This window comes from Eulemur rufifrons, chromosome 7 (genome assembly GCF_041146395.1).
Source record: "Eulemur rufifrons isolate Redbay chromosome 7, OSU_ERuf_1, whole genome shotgun sequence".
NCBI classification, from domain to species: domain Eukaryota; kingdom Metazoa; phylum Chordata; class Mammalia; order Primates; family Lemuridae; genus Eulemur; species Eulemur rufifrons.
The window spans coordinates 161,433,218-161,451,418 of NC_090989.1; the positions used below are offsets into that span (position 1 = coordinate 161,433,218).

The 18,201-nt window shown below is 39.5% G+C and overlaps 1 protein-coding gene across 23 annotated transcripts in view; it reads left to right on the plus strand.

Annotated features, from left to right (window-relative positions):
* The first annotated feature begins 5,285 nt into the window (after positions 1 to 5,285).
* Positions 5,286 to 18,201, plus strand: part of SLMAP (sarcolemma associated protein) — a 145,498-nt gene continuing 132,582 nt past the window's right edge. For all 23 annotated transcript variants that reach the window (XM_069475921.1, XM_069475920.1, XM_069475932.1 and 20 more), the window contains exon 1: positions 5,286 to 5,494. In XM_069475921.1, coding sequence (XP_069332022.1) covers positions 5,297 to 5,494 — 198 coding nt within the window. In that variant the 5' untranslated portion in view covers positions 5,286 to 5,296. The remainder of the gene's footprint in view (positions 5,495 to 18,201) is intronic.

Sequence of the window (18,201 nt, forward strand, 5' to 3'; positions counted from 1 at the left end):
TTGTGAATTCTTTCTTGGCTTCCTCTTTAATTGGTTTGTTTACCTGGATTTGCAATCCAGATTCTCTGCTTAAGCAGTTACACAAGTGTTCCATAATTTATTGTAGCCAATGTATATGTCATTGGTTGAAGTCCAATTAGATCATTATCAATTAGGGACGGTTGCATATTAACTGAGTTTACAAAGTTGTCTCCTATACATATGAAATGCTAATAATTGCCCACCTTTGATGGTACTAGGATAATAATTTTACAATTCTCTCTTTGCTTTTGTAAGATTGAAAACTAGCCTGGATCATACCAGTGGTAATACTTAGTCTATAAAAAGGTAAAAATTTAAAAAGGGGGAGAGCGCCAACACCAGGAAACATTGCCATTCCAAATTTCTCACAATATGACATGTTTTTTACTTAATTAAAATTTTGTATGGATACAGAATCATAGAAAGGAACACCCACATGGCTTAGAATTCAAAATATCTCATGTATGAGATTTCTTAATTTAAGCCTTTTCTGTGCCTACCAAGTACCAGTGGGTGAAAAATGCCTTCAATGCCATTTTGGCATTTCTAGTGCTCCATGTAGCTTAGTAGGATTCTGTACCCTGCCAGGTTAAAGCAGTCCCAGCTTTTCTTGTAGAAAAAACCCACTCTGTTGGTTGAACATTAATTTTAAGAGACGCTATAGTAGAATTCTATGTAAAGAGACATTTTTTGTTTCTACATTTATGATCCAAGTTTCTCCATATACAAATTAGAGACAAGACAACTTGCTCCTTACTATATGTGGAAGGCTGGGAGAATTCTTACTGTTAGCAGTAATGATAAAAGTTAACATTCTTTGAGTATCTATTATTTTCCAGGCATCATGTTTGCCATTTCGTCTGGCATTTATTTTACTTAATCCTGACAAGACTCTGTGAAGTATTATTTACTTTTTTCAAATGAGGAAATTGAAACATTATTGATAAGTTATTATAAATAAATAAATAATTTAACATCTACAGTGCTGGTAAATGGTGATGCCATGTTTGATTTTAAAACCTTGACTTTCATTACTCTCCTTTGACCTTCTCATTCAAAGGAATGTTCTGGAGTCTGCTGCGTTGTCTGTAAGTCCTTCAGCAACTGAAACCACATTTCTGTCCCTCCTCTCTTCCCTTCCTTCCCTTACCCTTTGTTCTCCAGTGATACACACCTACTTGCAATTCCCTTAAAATCTTGTTCTCTCAAGTTCCTGAGCCTTTGTTGGTGATGTTTTCTTTCTTTTTTTTTTGAGACAGAGTCTCGCTCTGTTGCCCAGGCTAGAGTGCCAGGCTAGAGTGCCGTGGCGTCAGCCTAGCTCACAGCAACCTCAAACTCCTGGGCTTAAGCGATCCTACTGCGTCAGCCTCCTGAGTAGCTGGGACTACAGGCATGTGCCACCATGCCTGGCTAATTTTTTCTATATATATATTTTAGTTGGCCAGATAATTTCTTTCTATTTTTTTAGTAGAGAAGGGGTCTGGTTCTTGCTCAGGCTGGTCTCAAACTCCTGACCTCCAGTGATCCTCCAGTCTTGGCCTCCCAGAGTGCTAGGATTACAGGCGTGAGCCACCGCACCTGGCCGCCTGTTTTTTTTTTGTTTTTGTTTTTTTTTTTTTGAGACAGAGTCTCACTCTGTTGCCCAGCTAGAGTGCCATTGCATTAGCCTAGCTCACAGCAAACTCATACTCCTGGGCTCGAGTGATCCTCCTGCCTCAGCCTCCTGAGTAGCTGGGACTATAGGCGTGACCATGCCTGACTAATTTTTCTACTTTTTTTTTTATAGAGATGGAGTCTCACTGTTGCTCAGGCCAGTCTCAAACTTCTGAGCTCATGCAATTCTGCCCCCTCAGCCTCCCAGAGTGCTAGTATTACAGGTGTGAGCCACCACATCTGGCAGATAATGTTTTCTTAACTAAAAATTTCTTTATCCCACTAGTACCAGACTATCTGGCCTACATCTACTCATTTTTCATGTCTTAGTTTAAACTACTCTTCCATGTTCCCATTACTCTTGATACACTCCATTATAGCAAGAATCTTACTGTGTCATCACCTAAACTGAGCAACCCAAAGGAGTCTTTTTTCCTTCATTATTGTCTTTCCAGGACCTTCTAAAGTATCTATTTCCCAGTAGGTATTCAATTGAATATTTACAGAATGACTGTATGAAAGAATCCATAAATGTCTTGTAAATTCATGCACAGAACTCATTAGGAATTTGTGGAAGGTCCCATCTTATTTTATTCCATATAAGGCTAAAAGTCACTAGAAGTGAAAACTTTTCATCCTCTCATAATAAAGTTTGCTAACATATCCTTATTTTTCTCCAGAATAAAGTACCTGGAACACAGTAGTAGTGCAATACATATTTGCTGAATTGATGAGGAGCTCGAAAAAAGTGTATAAAGTCTTTACAATATAAATGTCTATTCTCTCCAGACTCACTTTGTGTCACTCCTACTTTATCCTCTAATAATGTGTAACAATGTATCATTTTCATTCATGCATCAGATATTTATTTAACCACTGTTATGTGCCAGGCACATTGGGGCACTGCTTTAAGTAGCCTTATTCCTTTCCTTGCTGTCCTTTTTGTAGAAATTTACAAAACCATTCAGCCAATACCATATTTTTTGTGTTTTTTCTATCTTTCTTCATTAGATTTGCTTACCTTCCCCAGAAAGCTGTCCCTGACCCCTTTAACACCTAGTGCTTGCCTCTAAGTTAGCCCAGATTACATCAAACCTTATCAGTGTTTCTCACCCTCTTCCCCCCTTCTCTAACCCACAATACTGTTATGCTCTCAGAAGGCAGGGATTAAGGTTTGGTTCATCTATGCATATCCAGGGCTCGGCACAAAACCTAAAACAGAGTCCCAAACCTGTAAGTACTGAAATGAATAATATTAATTGCTACTCTTTATGAACAACATGTATTAACACTTTGAAGTCTCACTACAAATGAATTAAGTATTATCTTCATGTTATAGATGAGAAAAAGAGGCCTGAAAAAGTTTAGAAACTTGCCCAAGGTCCCACAGTGGTGGAGCCTGTTTCCACAGCAATCTGAATAATGAAGTCACCATTGATTCTAAATAAATAAGACTTCTTCCCACCATCCTTTCTTGAAGTTTTCGTTTAGCTTTTGCAAAGTCTTTCCTTCTTTAGATGAATGACTCCTCATCTACCTTAATATTGTGATTGGGGGTAATGCCCCTTTTTTTCATTTTGGAAACTGTTCGACCTCTCATTGGAAGCAACATAATTTTAAACTTTATGAACTCTCTCACTCTTTTCAGGGCAGAATCCATCGGGAGCCCTGGGGAACACAATAGATCCACTGACGACTATCATTCGAAATGCAATGAAGGAACTAAGGGTCTTTCTTCAGGAAGGAAACGCGGCGAAGAATTTAGCAAGGGGGAGGATGGTCCTTCTGTTAGTTGCACAAATCCTCAGACTTGTGGGAGTTTTGTGGCTCACACCTAAGGCGGCTGTGGGTGACTCTGTTGCCCACAACTAAGATGGCTGCTAATGAACATCTCCTTTGGATGGGCCGGTACTTTTGCTCGCTAGTATTTTCAGTGAGAAACAAAGTGAATAAAATTTAGCAAAATTTGATATCTTCTTAGTAAGAAGGCAAAACAGGAAGTTGGCATGGTCTGTTTAAAAAGTTATAACGGCTCAAATTCCTTCTTGCCCTTAACCAAAATGGTCGTCAAGGTTGTTCTGAGGTTTGAAGCTTCTCGCCCTTAACTAAGATGGCGCCAGGAGGCTAGTTAAAAATTAGCTTGCCCTCTTTTCTGCCCTAGACCAACACGGCTTCCGCGGCGTCGTTCACGTGACATCTCCGGACTACGGCGCGGGAGAGGGGGTAGGAGGGCCCTTGAAGGGTGCGCGTTCCCGTGGCGGTGCACCCGGTAGGTTTCAGTCAGAGTCACTATGGCGGCCGGCGCTGGCAAGGTAAGCTGAGGCGGCGGTGGCGGCAAAGGAGGCTGGACCCGTCGTGGCGTCCCGGCTCCAAATCCTCTCAGCCAGTCTGCGGAGAGGTCGGCCGAGGTTGTGGCCAGCGGCGGGGGGCTGGCGGGGGGCTGGCTGAGGGAACCAGGGCTGAGGCGGGCGGGCACAGGCGCCTGACGGCCGTTTGTTTTGATGTTTTCCCTACCAGGTCGGAAAGTTTCCTGCCTCGTCGGGCACAGCCTGAGCTTGCCGCACCGGCCGCGCGTGGTGGAGGCTGCGGCGGACCCAGCCCGGGCCCTCGAGGCCTCTCCCCCAATCTCCGGGCCAGTCTCCCTCCCCCACCTCCTCGTCCGCCGGGAGCTGCGGCTGCCGACCCTGAGATGCGACCCTCGCGGGGGCGACCCTGAGGGGAGACGGCCTGTGTGCTGAGCAGCCGCCAGGAGTCCAGGAACCAACTTCCCGCCGGCCAGGACCCCCTGGCCTCCCCCGGGTCGCGCCTCGCTTGGTCCGCACCGGCCTGTGGAGCCGGGTCCCCGCCCTGGTCGCGGGGACGCCTGCCAGGTGCCCGGGAGTCCCGACTCAGCTGCTGCCCGGGCCCCTGCCAGCCCCCACGCCTCGCGCGGAGGACCCCAGTTACCGCCGCCTCGGCTCGTGCCAGGCCGGGGACCCCGTGCCCCCTCCGGGGGCGGCCTCCGCGCAGCAGGGGCAATGCAGACTGTCCCGCTGGCCGTCTAGACCACCTCGCCGCCTCCCTCGCCACCCGCCGGTGCACCCCGGGCGAGGACGGGTAGTGACCGCTCAGAGGTGCTCGGCTACACCTTCCTTCGTGCCGAAAGGACCTTCCTGGCCGCACCGAACCGACCCTTCCTTCATGCTGCAGTGCTGCAACGTTTCCGCCACCGAGAGGGAAAAGCGGCCGCGATCTCAAACCAAACACAAGAATTGGTGTGTGACTCATCTGCTTGGATACCTCCAGTCCCCAAACTGTCTTCCAGGAGTTTTCTTGTCCAAAGCTGCCCGATGTTTGAGCCTTTTCTTCCCAGAGAAGAAAATGGATTGAAAGCTTCCAGTTGGGGACTTTTTGTGATCAGGGCGCTGCTGGGTTGTAAAGGAGGTGATGGGGCTTGCGCTGGCTTGTCTTCCCACCCAAGTGAAGAGTTGTTGATGTTAACTGGTTATGCTTAGACAATGCGCAGTTTGTTTTAATTTAAAATTTCGGAGGGGTATAGGGATATAGGCTTGTGAAGGGCAGTCCGGTTCTGGAGGAACTCGTCTTTGTCCCTGGTAGGAGAGACACCCCCAGTCTGTCCTCGATGCCGTCAGCCTTGGCCATCTTCACTTGCCGTCCGAACTCGCACCCGTTTCAGGAGCGTCATGTCTACCTGGACGAGCCCATCAAAATTGGCCGCTCAGTGGCCCGCTGTCGACCAGCGCAGAATAATGCCACCTTCGATTGCAAAGTGCTGTCAAGGAACCATGCTCTCGTCTGGTTTGATCACAAGACGGGCAAGGTAATGTCACCACGTTGTCTAACAGTCTTTACTTTTCGTTTCTCTCTGAGAGGCATAATATATGCAGGATCCCAGGGTTTGCATCCAGAGGACACTTTGAGCAAGGCCACGGAATCAACTGTGCCTGGTTCTAGTGGAAATTTAATTGAGGTGGTTGAATGGAAAACGGAGACGGTATTGTAATTAAATGCCTCAGGAGGGCGATGGCATCTTGATAATGTGGTCATTCCCAGTGAAATCCCAAACCCTAATTCGTCTCGGAAAACTAGATAGTGAAACTTGGCGTCTTGCTTTTAGTCTTTTTTGGAAAGGTGAATTTGCAGTTCACTGCTTTATTAAGCAAGCAGCAGTTCCCAAAGCAATGTAGGGAATCCATGGTCTTTATTACACTGGGGCTCAAGTGTCTCAGTGGTGAAATGTAGTTAACACGTAGCTTTTTAGTTGAGTTCAGATCAGGGCCTTTCTAGTAATGATAATTGCTTATGTAAACCTAATGTTTTTGGTAGATTTGATACATATTTGTCCTCGAAGGAATAATTTGTGAGAAAGCTACTTTCATTAAGTATAAACAACTCTAACTTTACATTTTTGGAATTTTGTTTATAAGTTGGGTGAACAGATACGTATTGCTTTTGAAAGTCACTTTTTGATGTTCCCTGCAGCACTTAGTAAATACTTAATGCATACTTACAGAGGTGATATTAAAAAATTGGGAATTTAACTTATTTTCTGAAATTATATCTACTTCTATCAATTATAGCATTATCTAAATGTGTAGGATGAATTCAGTGCTTTTCATTTTAAGTGTAACTATTTTAGCATTTTTATGTTGGCAGCCTAATTTACTATACATGTGTGCGCTTATATTTTAAGAAATCAAGGAAAAAAGTAAGATTCTTTCAGTTTTTAAAAACTCTTTATCTATGTGTGTGCAGAGTATACTAAAGAGCTCATCTTTGTGCCTAAACCTCAGGTTTTAGTTGAGCTAGTGAATCCATTCCAACTTAAAGTAAGTTATGTAAGACTAATAGAGATATCTCAGGTTTCACCTAACTTTTTGCTTGCTCTGAATTAAATGATTAAGTCTGTCTTAAAGGAAGAATTTAAGTCTTCAAGAGTAGTGAAATGAAAGAAACCTGAGTCTCTAAAGAGAGAGAGAAAGCAATACTTCTGCAGCTACTGAATTAAGGAATTATTATATTAATATAAGTTATTTTTAAAAGAAAGGAAAAGATTATCCAAGTGCTGTGTGTTTGCATAATACCTCTAACCTTACTCTGTGTGTAGGATGAGAACTGAAAAGTATGTTAAGTTTTCTGTGTCACACCAGGTGCTCACTTACCTTCAGAACAGGCCCTTTTTTTCTCCCTGCAGCTAAAGTTTGGGCGTCTCAAAGACTTCATAGATTACCTGTAATCCTTTAAAACTGCAGTCCCCAATGCCCGGAGCCCTGGACCAGTACCAGTCCGTGGCCTCTTAAGGACTGGGCCACAGAGCTCTGCCCCACCAACGCCTTTTCCCATGGAAAAATTGTCTTCCATGAAATGAAACTTATGAAGGGGGGTGGGTGGGTGGTGAGCAAGCTATTTACAGCCACTCCACATTGCTAGTATCACTGCCTGAGCTCCACTTCTCTCCTCCCCTCCCCACCATGGAAAAATTGTCTTCCATGAAACGAGTCCCTGGTGCCAATATCCGTAGATCTCATCTTTCCAGCAATTGAATTCAAACATCAGTTAACTGCTAGTTGGTGCCTTAACTCAACCAGGTTTTACATTTTTGCCTTTTTATGTCTCTAGGCAATAGGTTCAACCTAATCAGATAGCAGGTTTGCTCACAATACATACTCTGCATATGTACTTTCTTTGATTCAGCACTCAGAGGAGACTCAAATTTTACTTATTTGAAAAGTAATGATTTCATGTGCATTGCTTTCCATGGCTATACTAAAACCCTCATAGTAGGTTAACTGAGATGACTAAGAATAGATCAATAGTGAGTGTTTAGCTATGAATTGAGATGACATGTTAAAATTTTGAATGGAATTTGTTATTTAGAAAAACTTTTCTTTGAAGGGTAGGTATGGCTTATTTCTACCATTTTCTCTTTTTTCACCCTTCTGCTTTATTAGCTAAAATGACACTGAGGATATGAGGCTATTACTTTAGGTGTAGGTATAATTACTGATTATTGTACCACCTACTCTAGTTAAAAATGAATATCTTGTCAGATCTTGCCATGTGATCAAATTGTTCTGGGCATTAACTATTTAAAGTTTCGGTTTGGACAGACAGTAGGGTTTTTATTGATCATCTGTTATGTACCAGACACTGTGAAGGACACAGTTCCAAAGAAAACTCAGTTTGACCAAGTATTTATGGGTTTTTCTGTGAAATTTGCAGTTTGAGGATTTCTGCTATAATTGTCTCAACGAAAGTCCCCAGGCTTAAAATATATTCCCAGCAAATTTCTATATATAAAACACAAGAATCCCTTCCTGTAAGTATCACCTCCGGCAAATTTTTCTTTCTTTCTTTCTTTTTTTTTTTTTAAACATCTCTAAGTCTCAATTTTCTCTTCTGGGGATAATAATGGTACCTACTATTGTTTTGAGTATTGAGATAGTCATGTAAATCACTTAGCACCCTGTGCCTGGCTGAGAACCCACAATACTTTGCCATTTGCTGTGCTGCTGTGGAGTCTTAGGAAGGTAATGAGAAATTATTTTCTTTAATGTGATAGCATATGTAGCAGTAATTTTTAAAATAGAAACTAATGAATTTGGTAACTTTGTCCAAATTGGCACTTTACCTGGGAGGTGGAAAATTGGGGTAATGTGCCCTTTGGTTGGCTTTTAATTTGTGCGTGACTGTTGCATTCTGCATGGGCCACCATTAAAAGATGGAAGAAGTAATAAACACTTGGAACTTTCTGATTATTCAAGTCATACATGTTCATTATAGGAAATTTGCAAAATGTAGGCAGATGGAAATCTAAGTGACACTTTTTACACTTGATCTTAGCCAAAAGGCTGAGAAGTGATTAGGTGACACTTTTTAATGCTAAGTTCATTGACTATCTTGTACTTAAACCTGCATGTTGTAGGGTGACAGGTTTGCCACAAAGCGGAGTTTAATAATCTTTCCCAGATCATCTTCTCAGGGATGGATGTAGCAGTTGGATATTGCCTTGCTTGGATGCTGGCCCTGTTATCATCCTTCACTCCTTTTTGGAGGTCAAGCTCTTCAAATTAGACGACAGATGATAAAATGGTTATTAGTCCCTCTGTTGACTCAAAGTACCACTGAGCAAGCAAATCTACCCATACAGTGGTTCCCTTGTGATTTGAATGGCCTTATTTGATTTGATGCTTTGGGGACTGGTGACAGCCTAGTGGTTAGTTGACACAGTAGTCTATTTCCAGTCTCACTGTGGTTTACTTAGTAGTAGTAATAGTTGTCTACGTCTAGTCTCACTTTTTTACTTAAACTCAATGTGTATTTTTGAGCGCCTGTTTTATCATGATTTGTTTTAATGAAGGGCATAGCGGTGATGGGGGAGGAATGACAAGAACTGGTAAGCAATTGTTATTCCTGTTTTCTAGGAGCTTATATGTTGGATAAAGAGGGTGACTGCACCTTGAAAACAGTTGATTGAGGTATATAATATATATGTTTAAATGGCAAGAGAGTGATGGTGTTTGACTTTAAAATTGAGGTGGATAGATAAAAGAAAAGGTTAAGTATTCTTTTCATTGTTTCTATTTGTTTGGAGGGGATGAGGGTGGAAGAAAACAAACGAAAGCAGATAATTTAGAACAAGTCTGGCATCTTCCAAATGCTGAGGAAACTGATTTTGTTGGATTGGAGAGTTCTTTTGAAGAGTACCTATTGGTGAACATCTATTCTCTGTTAGATTGTTTTTATGTTTGTGCCTTGTTTTTGTATTTAATCGTCAGACCCTGGAGCAGAGGGACTCTGCCTTATGTGTCTTTTTCGTCCTATTTTGTATAAAGTAAATGAAGCTGAGTAGATAGGGTGGTGCCAGGTTGTGGAGTGCCTTGCTTACCAAGCTAAGGACATGGACCCTTGGGTTCTGGAAGACCAAGGAGAGTTCTGAGCAGAGCACTGACGTACCAAAACTACCATTTAAGAAAGAGTAATGCATCATTGGGTTTCATTTGAAATTAATTTTTAAAAAAAGTAATACAATAACAGCATGTAGAATGGCCTTAACCAAGGAAAAATGTATAACAGCTTAACTAACACTTGTGTACTGTGTACCATGCTGTTCTAAATGCTTTACATGTTAACTATTTTAATCCTCAAATAACTCTTTAAGGTAGGTGCTTATTTTTCCCACATAGCTTATGAGGAAATTGAGACACAGAGAGATTAGGTTAGGTTAACTTGCCTAAATTCACATAGCTAATAAATGGTAGCGCTGGGATTTGAACCCAGATATTCTAACTCTTGACTCTGGAGCCCAGGCTCATAATCACTGTGCTATTCTGTCACTTTGTAACAGTTTAGATAGGATGTGATTTTGGAAGGGCATAGACCAAGTTGACAGTAGGAATGAAAATTATTAGATGCCAGAAAGTGAAAAAAGACAGAAGTATTAAATTAACTTGTCCATTGGGATTTCAGCAAAGAGAAAAGTTCTGTATGAGCTAAAGATTTTAGGGAAGGTTTCATGGATGAGCTAGTTTCATGGGTGAAATGCAATTTGAGCTAGACTTTAGGACTTTTTAAAAAGTGCAGAATGGCTGGGCACAGTGGTGCGTGTCTGTAGTCCCAGATACTCAGGAGGTTTAGGGCTGCAGGATCACTTGAGGCCAGGAGTTCAAGGCTGTCGTTTGCTATATTAATAATGTCACCTGTGATAGCCATTATGCTCTAGCCTGGGCAACATAGCAAAAATTCATCCTAAAAAAAAAAGTTTAAAAACTTGTATTTGTCTGGCGTGTGCCATGCTTGTTAGCTGAGGCAGGAGGATAGCTTGAGCTCAGGGGGTCGAGGCTGTGGTGTGCTATGGTTGTGCCTGTGAATAGCCATTGCACTCCAGCCTGGGCAACATAGTGAGACTCTGTTTTTTGATTTTTTTTTTTTCCTTAAGGGGCAGAATGTAGTTAGAGTCAGTCAAGGAAACGAGTTTTGGTGGGAGGAATTACTTAAGCAAAGATTATTAAGCAGGAATGATATGACACGTTCCAAGGACCTTGCAAAGAAAGAGGCTCTAGAATTTGACAACCAAGGCAGTTTTTTCCCTTTTTCTCCACATAATCTAAAATGACTGCAAAGATCCTGGCCTCAGCTTTTGGGAAAACGGCAGATTCATTGATTTTTATTTATTTGTGTGTTTGTTTCAATAGATCCCTAATTTTTTGGTTGACAGAAATAAAAAGGTCATTAAGAAAGAGGTGCTGGGTATTATGAGAAAGTCTTTTATTTGACACGTTATATTTAAGACACATTAATGTGAATGTGTATAGAAAGCCAGATTATATATTCAAAGCATATGTTCATTTCCTTCAATGTAACTTTTTACAATACTGGGAAATTGATAAAAGAGTTTATGTTATTTCAAGTTGTTTAAAATATGGATGGTGTTTACACTTAAGACATTTTTTTTCCTCCTTAGTTCTTTAACTCTAATCCTTAGGTTAAATTCACTCTTTACCTTCTCAAGCTCCTATTTGGTTTTCTTAAGTGATATTTATGTTAGAGCTTACTATTTATTCTCTTTGGTAAATAGGGAGGAGACTTTCTGTCACTTAGAGTTTTAAGTGAAAAGATTGTCAGATTAGTTCTTAGTGTATGTCTGTTACCTGATAGTTACTTGAATCCAGAAAAGTGGTGGCGTTTATTAGCTGCTAAAATGTTGCAAAGACTCTTTCCTCTCTTGGGACTCAGGCTTCTCTTACTGCCACTATAGGTAGATAAACAGTTTACACCCCTGCTCAGAGATCTTGGTTGTTGTCCCATTAATTTTTTTCTTTAAAATCTGTCTCTCATTTTCTTTTTTCCCAGCTCTGTCTTCTGTTACTATGTTTTTCCTTCACCCCAAACTCTGTGTACTACCTATGTGACAGTGCTTACTCTTCTTAGAAAAATTGCCTTTTTTGTTTGGTCTTCCAGAATGACCTCTTCCCTTCTTCCCTTAAGGCCCAGTTCCAATATGGAATCTTTCCTGACTCCCACTAACTGAAGAATTAATTGCTTCTTCCCCTATAGTCCCATAGAATTTTGTATATAATTTCATTATGGGACATAGACTACAAAATAATTATGATGCAAATGTGCTGTTGCCCTGCCAGATGTGAGCTCTTGAGAACAAAGGAATGGGCACTATATAAATGTTTGCATGAGTGAAATGTGAACAATGGAGCAGCCTGCATTTCTATAAACCCGTGGAGGGTCAAAGGGCAGAAGGTCATTCAAGTTAGTTCTCAATTTGAGATCATGGACTCAATTAGCAATATGTAGTCTTTTTTTTTTTTTTTTTTTTTTTTTGAGACAGAGTGTCACTTTGTTGCCTTGGCTAGAGTGAGTGCCGTGGCGTCAGCCTAGCTCACAGCAACCTCAAACTCCTGGGCTTAAGCAATCCTCCTGCCTCAGCCTCCCAAGTAGCTGGGACTACAGGCATGCGCCACCAGGCCCGGCTAATTTTTTCTATATATATGTTTTAGTTGGCCAGATAATTTCTTTCTATTTTTAGTAGAGACGGGGTCTCGCTCTTGCTCAGGCTGGTCTCGAACTCCTGACCTTGAGCGATCCACCCGCCTCGGCCTCCCAGAGTGCTAGGATTACAGGCGTGAGCCACCACGCCCAGCCAACAATATGTACTCTTTATATAAGTTGTTACTTATTGAGAACTTGCAATGTGCAAGACATTTTTCTAAGTGTTTTGGGATTGTAAATAATCTTGTAGTTGATGATATTAAATTTGAGCTATCATATATCCATTTTCATGCAAAATAATACTTTTTTTAGGATTTTGTAATATTCAGAGTGCTTTTTTATTTCATTTGATCTGTATAACACTCTTAGGAGGTATGTGGAACAGCTACAGTCTGGCTCTTTTTTATCCAAAAAGAGTTTGATATGTAGAGGTTATTTGTACGTGGTCATCTAGTAGTAACTCTGCGAGCTAGAACTTGAATCTAGATTTTTCCCCTAATATAAAAGCCAACTATTAAACATTTCTTTTGAGCTGTCTTCTTATGGACTGAAAAATTATGGTCAAAGTCTGTCTTTTGCTCTCTTGAAAGGTAATCTAAGCTATTATTTTCTAGTACATAACCAAAATGCTTATATTACAGACTTTCGAAGGCTGAGAGAACTCAAGTTAATTATTTCTCTGAGTCAGCTAACATTTTTTTAAACTTACCTCTACTACTCCTAGCAGTAAAATATTTTTTCTTAGGCTTGCATTCAGGCAGCTGATTTGGATTTGGCAAATGAATGAAACAGCCTTGGAAAAACTTGTTTGGCCATGTAAATTTTTTATACTTTATAAAGAGAGTAGTTGACAGATACAAAGAAAAAAAGTAAAGTTTATATAGGCACTTAAAAACACAGAAGTATTTGATGATTAGTACTGTATCCTTTGTCAAATATACAATTTGGGTTAGAGTTTAAATTTAAGCACATAAAAAACTTTATATATTAAGGTTGTCTCAATATATTGTTTCAGGCTTGTAGTTTTATTTACATTTATAACTACTGACTTGTTATAGCTGAGCTAAGCAGAAGTGAATTTCCATTATGGGCTTTCAAGCTTTTGTTAATTTTTAGTTATACAAATAACACAAATACATTTTCATAAACAGTCAAGCAATAGGGAAGAGAAAAAGATGAAAGTCCCTCTTAAAATAGGCACCCCCTTTTCCCCCCCTACTCCAGGTTGTTTGGTGTATAATTTTCAGAACATTTTCTTTGTATTTGCTTACTTAGATATCTAGAAGAGAAACATAGTTTTTGTTGTTGTCACTTTTTTTTATAAAATAGTGATTGGATCGTAATTTAAAATATGCTTTTTAGCAGTTAGATAATTTCAAGTGCATTGTAGTAAACTTATCTGAAATATATTTATGTGTTCTAAATTCTGACCACAGTCCAGACTTGTAAAACTAATAGCCACCATTTATTGAACACTTACTCAGTGCTGTGCTAAGAGTTTTATGTGCATTATCTCATTTAATCTTCAAAACAAACTTTTTTTTTTTTTTGACACAGTCTCACTCCGTTGCCCTGAGTAGAGTGCTGTGACGTCAGCCTAGCTCACAGTGACCTCCAACTCCTGGGATTGAATGATCCTCCTGCCTCAGCCTCCTGAGTAGCTGGGGCTACAGGCGCGCGTCACCATGTCCGGCTAATTTTTATACTTTTAGTAGAGATGGGGGTCTCACTCTTGCTCAGGCTGGTCTTGAACTCCTGAGCTCAAGCAATCCTCCCGTCTCGGCCTCCTAGAGTGCTAGGATTACAGGTGTGAGCCACTGTGCCCCGCCAAAAACAAACTTTTGAAATAAGTATTATTATTATCTTCACTTTACAGATGAAAAAGTAGAGGCTCAGAGAGATGAAGGAATTTGTTCAGAGTAACACTGATAGTGATGGGGTAGGATTTGAACCCCAATCATTTGCTTGCAGAGTGTGCATTCTTTTTTTTAATTTCAGAATATTATGGGGGTACTAATGTTTTGGTTACATAAATTGCTTTTGACCATTTGAGTCAAAGTTATAAGTGTGCCCATCACCCAGATTCCCTCCTCACCCCTCCACCTGCTTGATTTCCGATGAATGTTATTTCCATATGAGTGCATAAGTGTTGATTGATTAGTACCAATTTAATGGTGAATACATGTAGTGTTTGTTTTTCCATTTTTGTGATACTTCACTTAGAAGAATGGTTTCCAGTTCCATCCAGGTTAATACAAGAGGTATTCACCATTTTTTAATGGCTGAGTAATACTCCATGGTATACATATACCACATTTTATTAATCCACTCATTTTATTGATGGGCACTTGGATTGTTTCCACAATTGTGAATTGTGCTGCTATAAACATTCGAGTACAGGTGTCTTTTTTATATAATATCTTTTTTTCCTTTGGGTCAATACCCAGTGGTGGGATTTCTGGATTGAATGGTAGTTCTACTTTTAGTTCTTTGAGGTATCTCTATACCACTTTCCACAGAGGTTGTACTAATTTGCAATCCCATCAGCAGGGTAAGAGTGTTCCTATCTCTTTGTATCCATGCCAGCATTTGTTGTTTTGGGACTTTTTGATAAAAGCCATTCTCACTGGAGTTAAGTGATATCTCATTGTGGTTTTGATTTGGCATTTCCCTGATGATTAGAGATGTTGAGCATTTTTTCATGTTTGTTGGCTATTGGTCTATCTTCTTTTGAAAAGTTTCTGTTCCTGTCTTTTGCCTATTTTTTAATGGGGTTGTTTGATTTTTTTTCTTGCTGATTTACTTGAGTTCTTTATAGATACTAGTTATCAGCTGTTTGTCATATGTATGGCATGCAAATATCTTCTCCCATTCTGTGGGTTGTCTGTTTGCTCTAATGATTGTTTCCTTGGCTGTGCAGAAGCTTTTTAATTTCATCAAGTCCCATTTATTTATTTTTGTTGTTGCTGTGATTGTTTTGGGGGTCTTCTTCATAAATTCCTTTCTTAGGCTAATGTCTATAAGAGTTTTCCCAACATTTTCTTCTAGAATTCTTGTAGTTTCATGCCTTAGGTTTAAGACTGTTATCCATCATGAGTTAAGTTTTATAAATGGTGAGAGGCACGGATACTATTTCAGTCTTCTACATGTGGCTATCCAGTTTTCCCAGTTTTAAATAGGGATTCTTTTCCCCAGTATATTATGTTTTTGTCTGCTTTGTCAGAGATCAGATGGGAATGAGGATGGTTTTGTATCTGGGTTCTCTGTTCTGATCCATTGGTCTGTGTCTCTATTCTTGTGCCAATATGGTGCTGTTTTGGTTACCACAGCCTTAGAATATAGCTTGAAGTCTGGTAAATTGATGCCTCCCAATTTGTTCTTTTTCCTCATGGTTGCTTTGGCTATTTGGGCTCTTTTCTTTTTCCATAGGACATGTAGAATTATTTTTTCTAGATCTGTGAAAAATAATGTTGGTATTTTAATAGGGATTGCATTGAATCTGTAGATCACTTTAGGTAGTATAGACATTTTAAGAAGGTTGATTCTGCTTATCCATGAGCATGATATGTTTTTCCTTCTGTTTACATCCTCTGCACTTTCCTTACTCAGTGTTTAGTAGTTCGCCCTGTAGAGGTCTTTCACTTCCTTAGTTAAATATATTCCTAGGTATTTTATTTTCTTTGTTGCTATTGTGAAAGGTATTAAGTCTTTGATTTGGTTCTCAGCTTGACTGTTGTTGGCGTATATGAATGCTACTGATTTGTGTATGTTGATTTTGTAATCTGATGCTTGGCTGAATTTGTTTATCAATTCCAGGAATCTCCTGGCAGAATTTTGGGGATTTTCTAGATATATGAGCATATCGTCAACAAAGATTGATAGTTTGACCTCTTCTGCCCCTATTCAGATACCCTTAATTTTCTTCTCTTGTACAATTGTTCTGGCTCGACTTCTAGCACTATGTTGAATTGGAATGGTGATAGTGGGCAACCTTGTCTGGTTCCAGTTCTAAGTGGGAATGCTTTCAATTTTTCCCTGTTCAGTAAGTTGTTGGCTGTGGGTTTGTCATGTATGGCTTTTACAATTTTGAGGTAAGTTCCATCTATGCCTATTTTGTTAAACATTCTTATCATAAAAGGATGCTGAATTTTGTCAAATGCTTTTTCTGCATCTATTGAGAGGACCATATGGTCTTTGTTTTTACTTCTATTTATGTGGTGGATAACATTTGTAGATTTGCATATGTTAAACCATCCTTGCATCTCTGGGATGAAGCCCACTTGGTCGTGATGGATTATTTTTTTGATGTGCAACTGAATTTGGTTTGCTAGGGTGTTATTGAGAATTTTTGCAGCTATGTTCGTAAGGGATATTAGTCTGTAGTTTTCTTTTTTTATTGATTCCTTTCCTGGCTTTGGTATCAAGGTGATACTGGCTTCGTAAAACAGAATGTGCATTCTTGACCACTCAGTTGCTTGCTACGAAAGTAGTCTTAGTCATTATCAATCTCATCACCAACCTCTTAGTGAATAATAGGTCAAATGCAAAAAAATACATTGAAATAAAAACCTTATTGTCTGTTAACTCTTGGATATTTTGGTAGTAAATCAGTTTAGAGATTTAAAGATCAATTACTCAAACAGTATATTTAATTCATCACTTAAAATTTTACAAGTTGAATAAAAACAACTCTTTACATGTAAAGATGTTGGAGTGTTTCTGTTTAGGTACTATAATATACTTAAATAGATACTTTTTTTCTTGGATAATTTCTAAGTTTAGTATGTTTGGAGATTGTATTTTAAATGTAATGTTTATATAATCCACCCCCCCCTCAGTAAATCTAATTTAGAAAAAAAAATGGCTATACTGTATTTGATTCTTTAACTCTTTGACTATAGAAATATGAAGTCTAATAATAGATGCTAGTTATAAGGTTTCTTCCATTTCTAAAATTCAAGGATGTATAATAAGATCATGCTGTATGTGATTGGTATAGCTTTGGTAGTCATATTTGTGAAATAAATTTTGTAGTTTTGAATTTTTAAAAAAGGTTTGCATAATAAAAAGGAATATTTCAGAGTTAACATATGACGCAGCAATTCCACTCTTAGGTGTATACTCAACAGAAATGAAAACATATGTCCACAGAAAAACTTGTACATGAATGTTCATAGCAGCATTATTTATAATAGCCAAAAAATAGAAACAATCCAAATGTGTTGTAACATATAATGCAATATTATTTGCAGTAAAAAGGAATGAAGTACTGATACTTGCTATAGCATGAATGAATGTTGAAAACACTATGCTAAGTGACAGAAGCCAGACACAAAAGGCCAAATATTATATTATTCTGTTTATATGAAATGTGTAGAATAGGCAAATCCATAGAGACAGAAAGATTAATTAGAGTCAGCTGACTAATGACCTGAGAGTAATGGGGAATGTGATGGTTAATTTTGTATCAGCTTGGCTAGGCTATGGTGTACAGTTTTTGGTCAAACATCCAAACAGCCTAGATGTTGCTGTGAAGGTATTTATTAGATGTGATTAATACTTATACCAGCAGACTTTGAGTAAAGCCTGTTACACTCCATGATGTGGGTGGGCCTCATCCAATTAGTTGAAGGCTTTAAGAGAAAAGACTAAGGCCCCCCTGGAAGAAGGAATTCTGCCCTCACAGAACCACTGACTCAAGACTACAACAGCAACTCTTCCCTGGGTTTCCAGCCTGACAATCTGCCCTGCAGATTTTGAGCCCCCACAGTCACATAAGCCAATTGTGTAAAATAAATCTATGTAGATACACATACTATTGGTCCTGTTTCTCTAGAACCCTGACTGTTATAGGCAATGACTGCTAAATGGGTACAAGTTTCTTTTTGGGATATGAAAATATAAAATTGGCTGATGATGGTTGCACAACTTTTTTTTTTTTTTGGAGACAGTCTTGCTCTGTTGCCTGGGCTAGATTGCAGTGGTGTCATCATAGCTCACTGCAGCCTCAAACTCCTGGGCTCA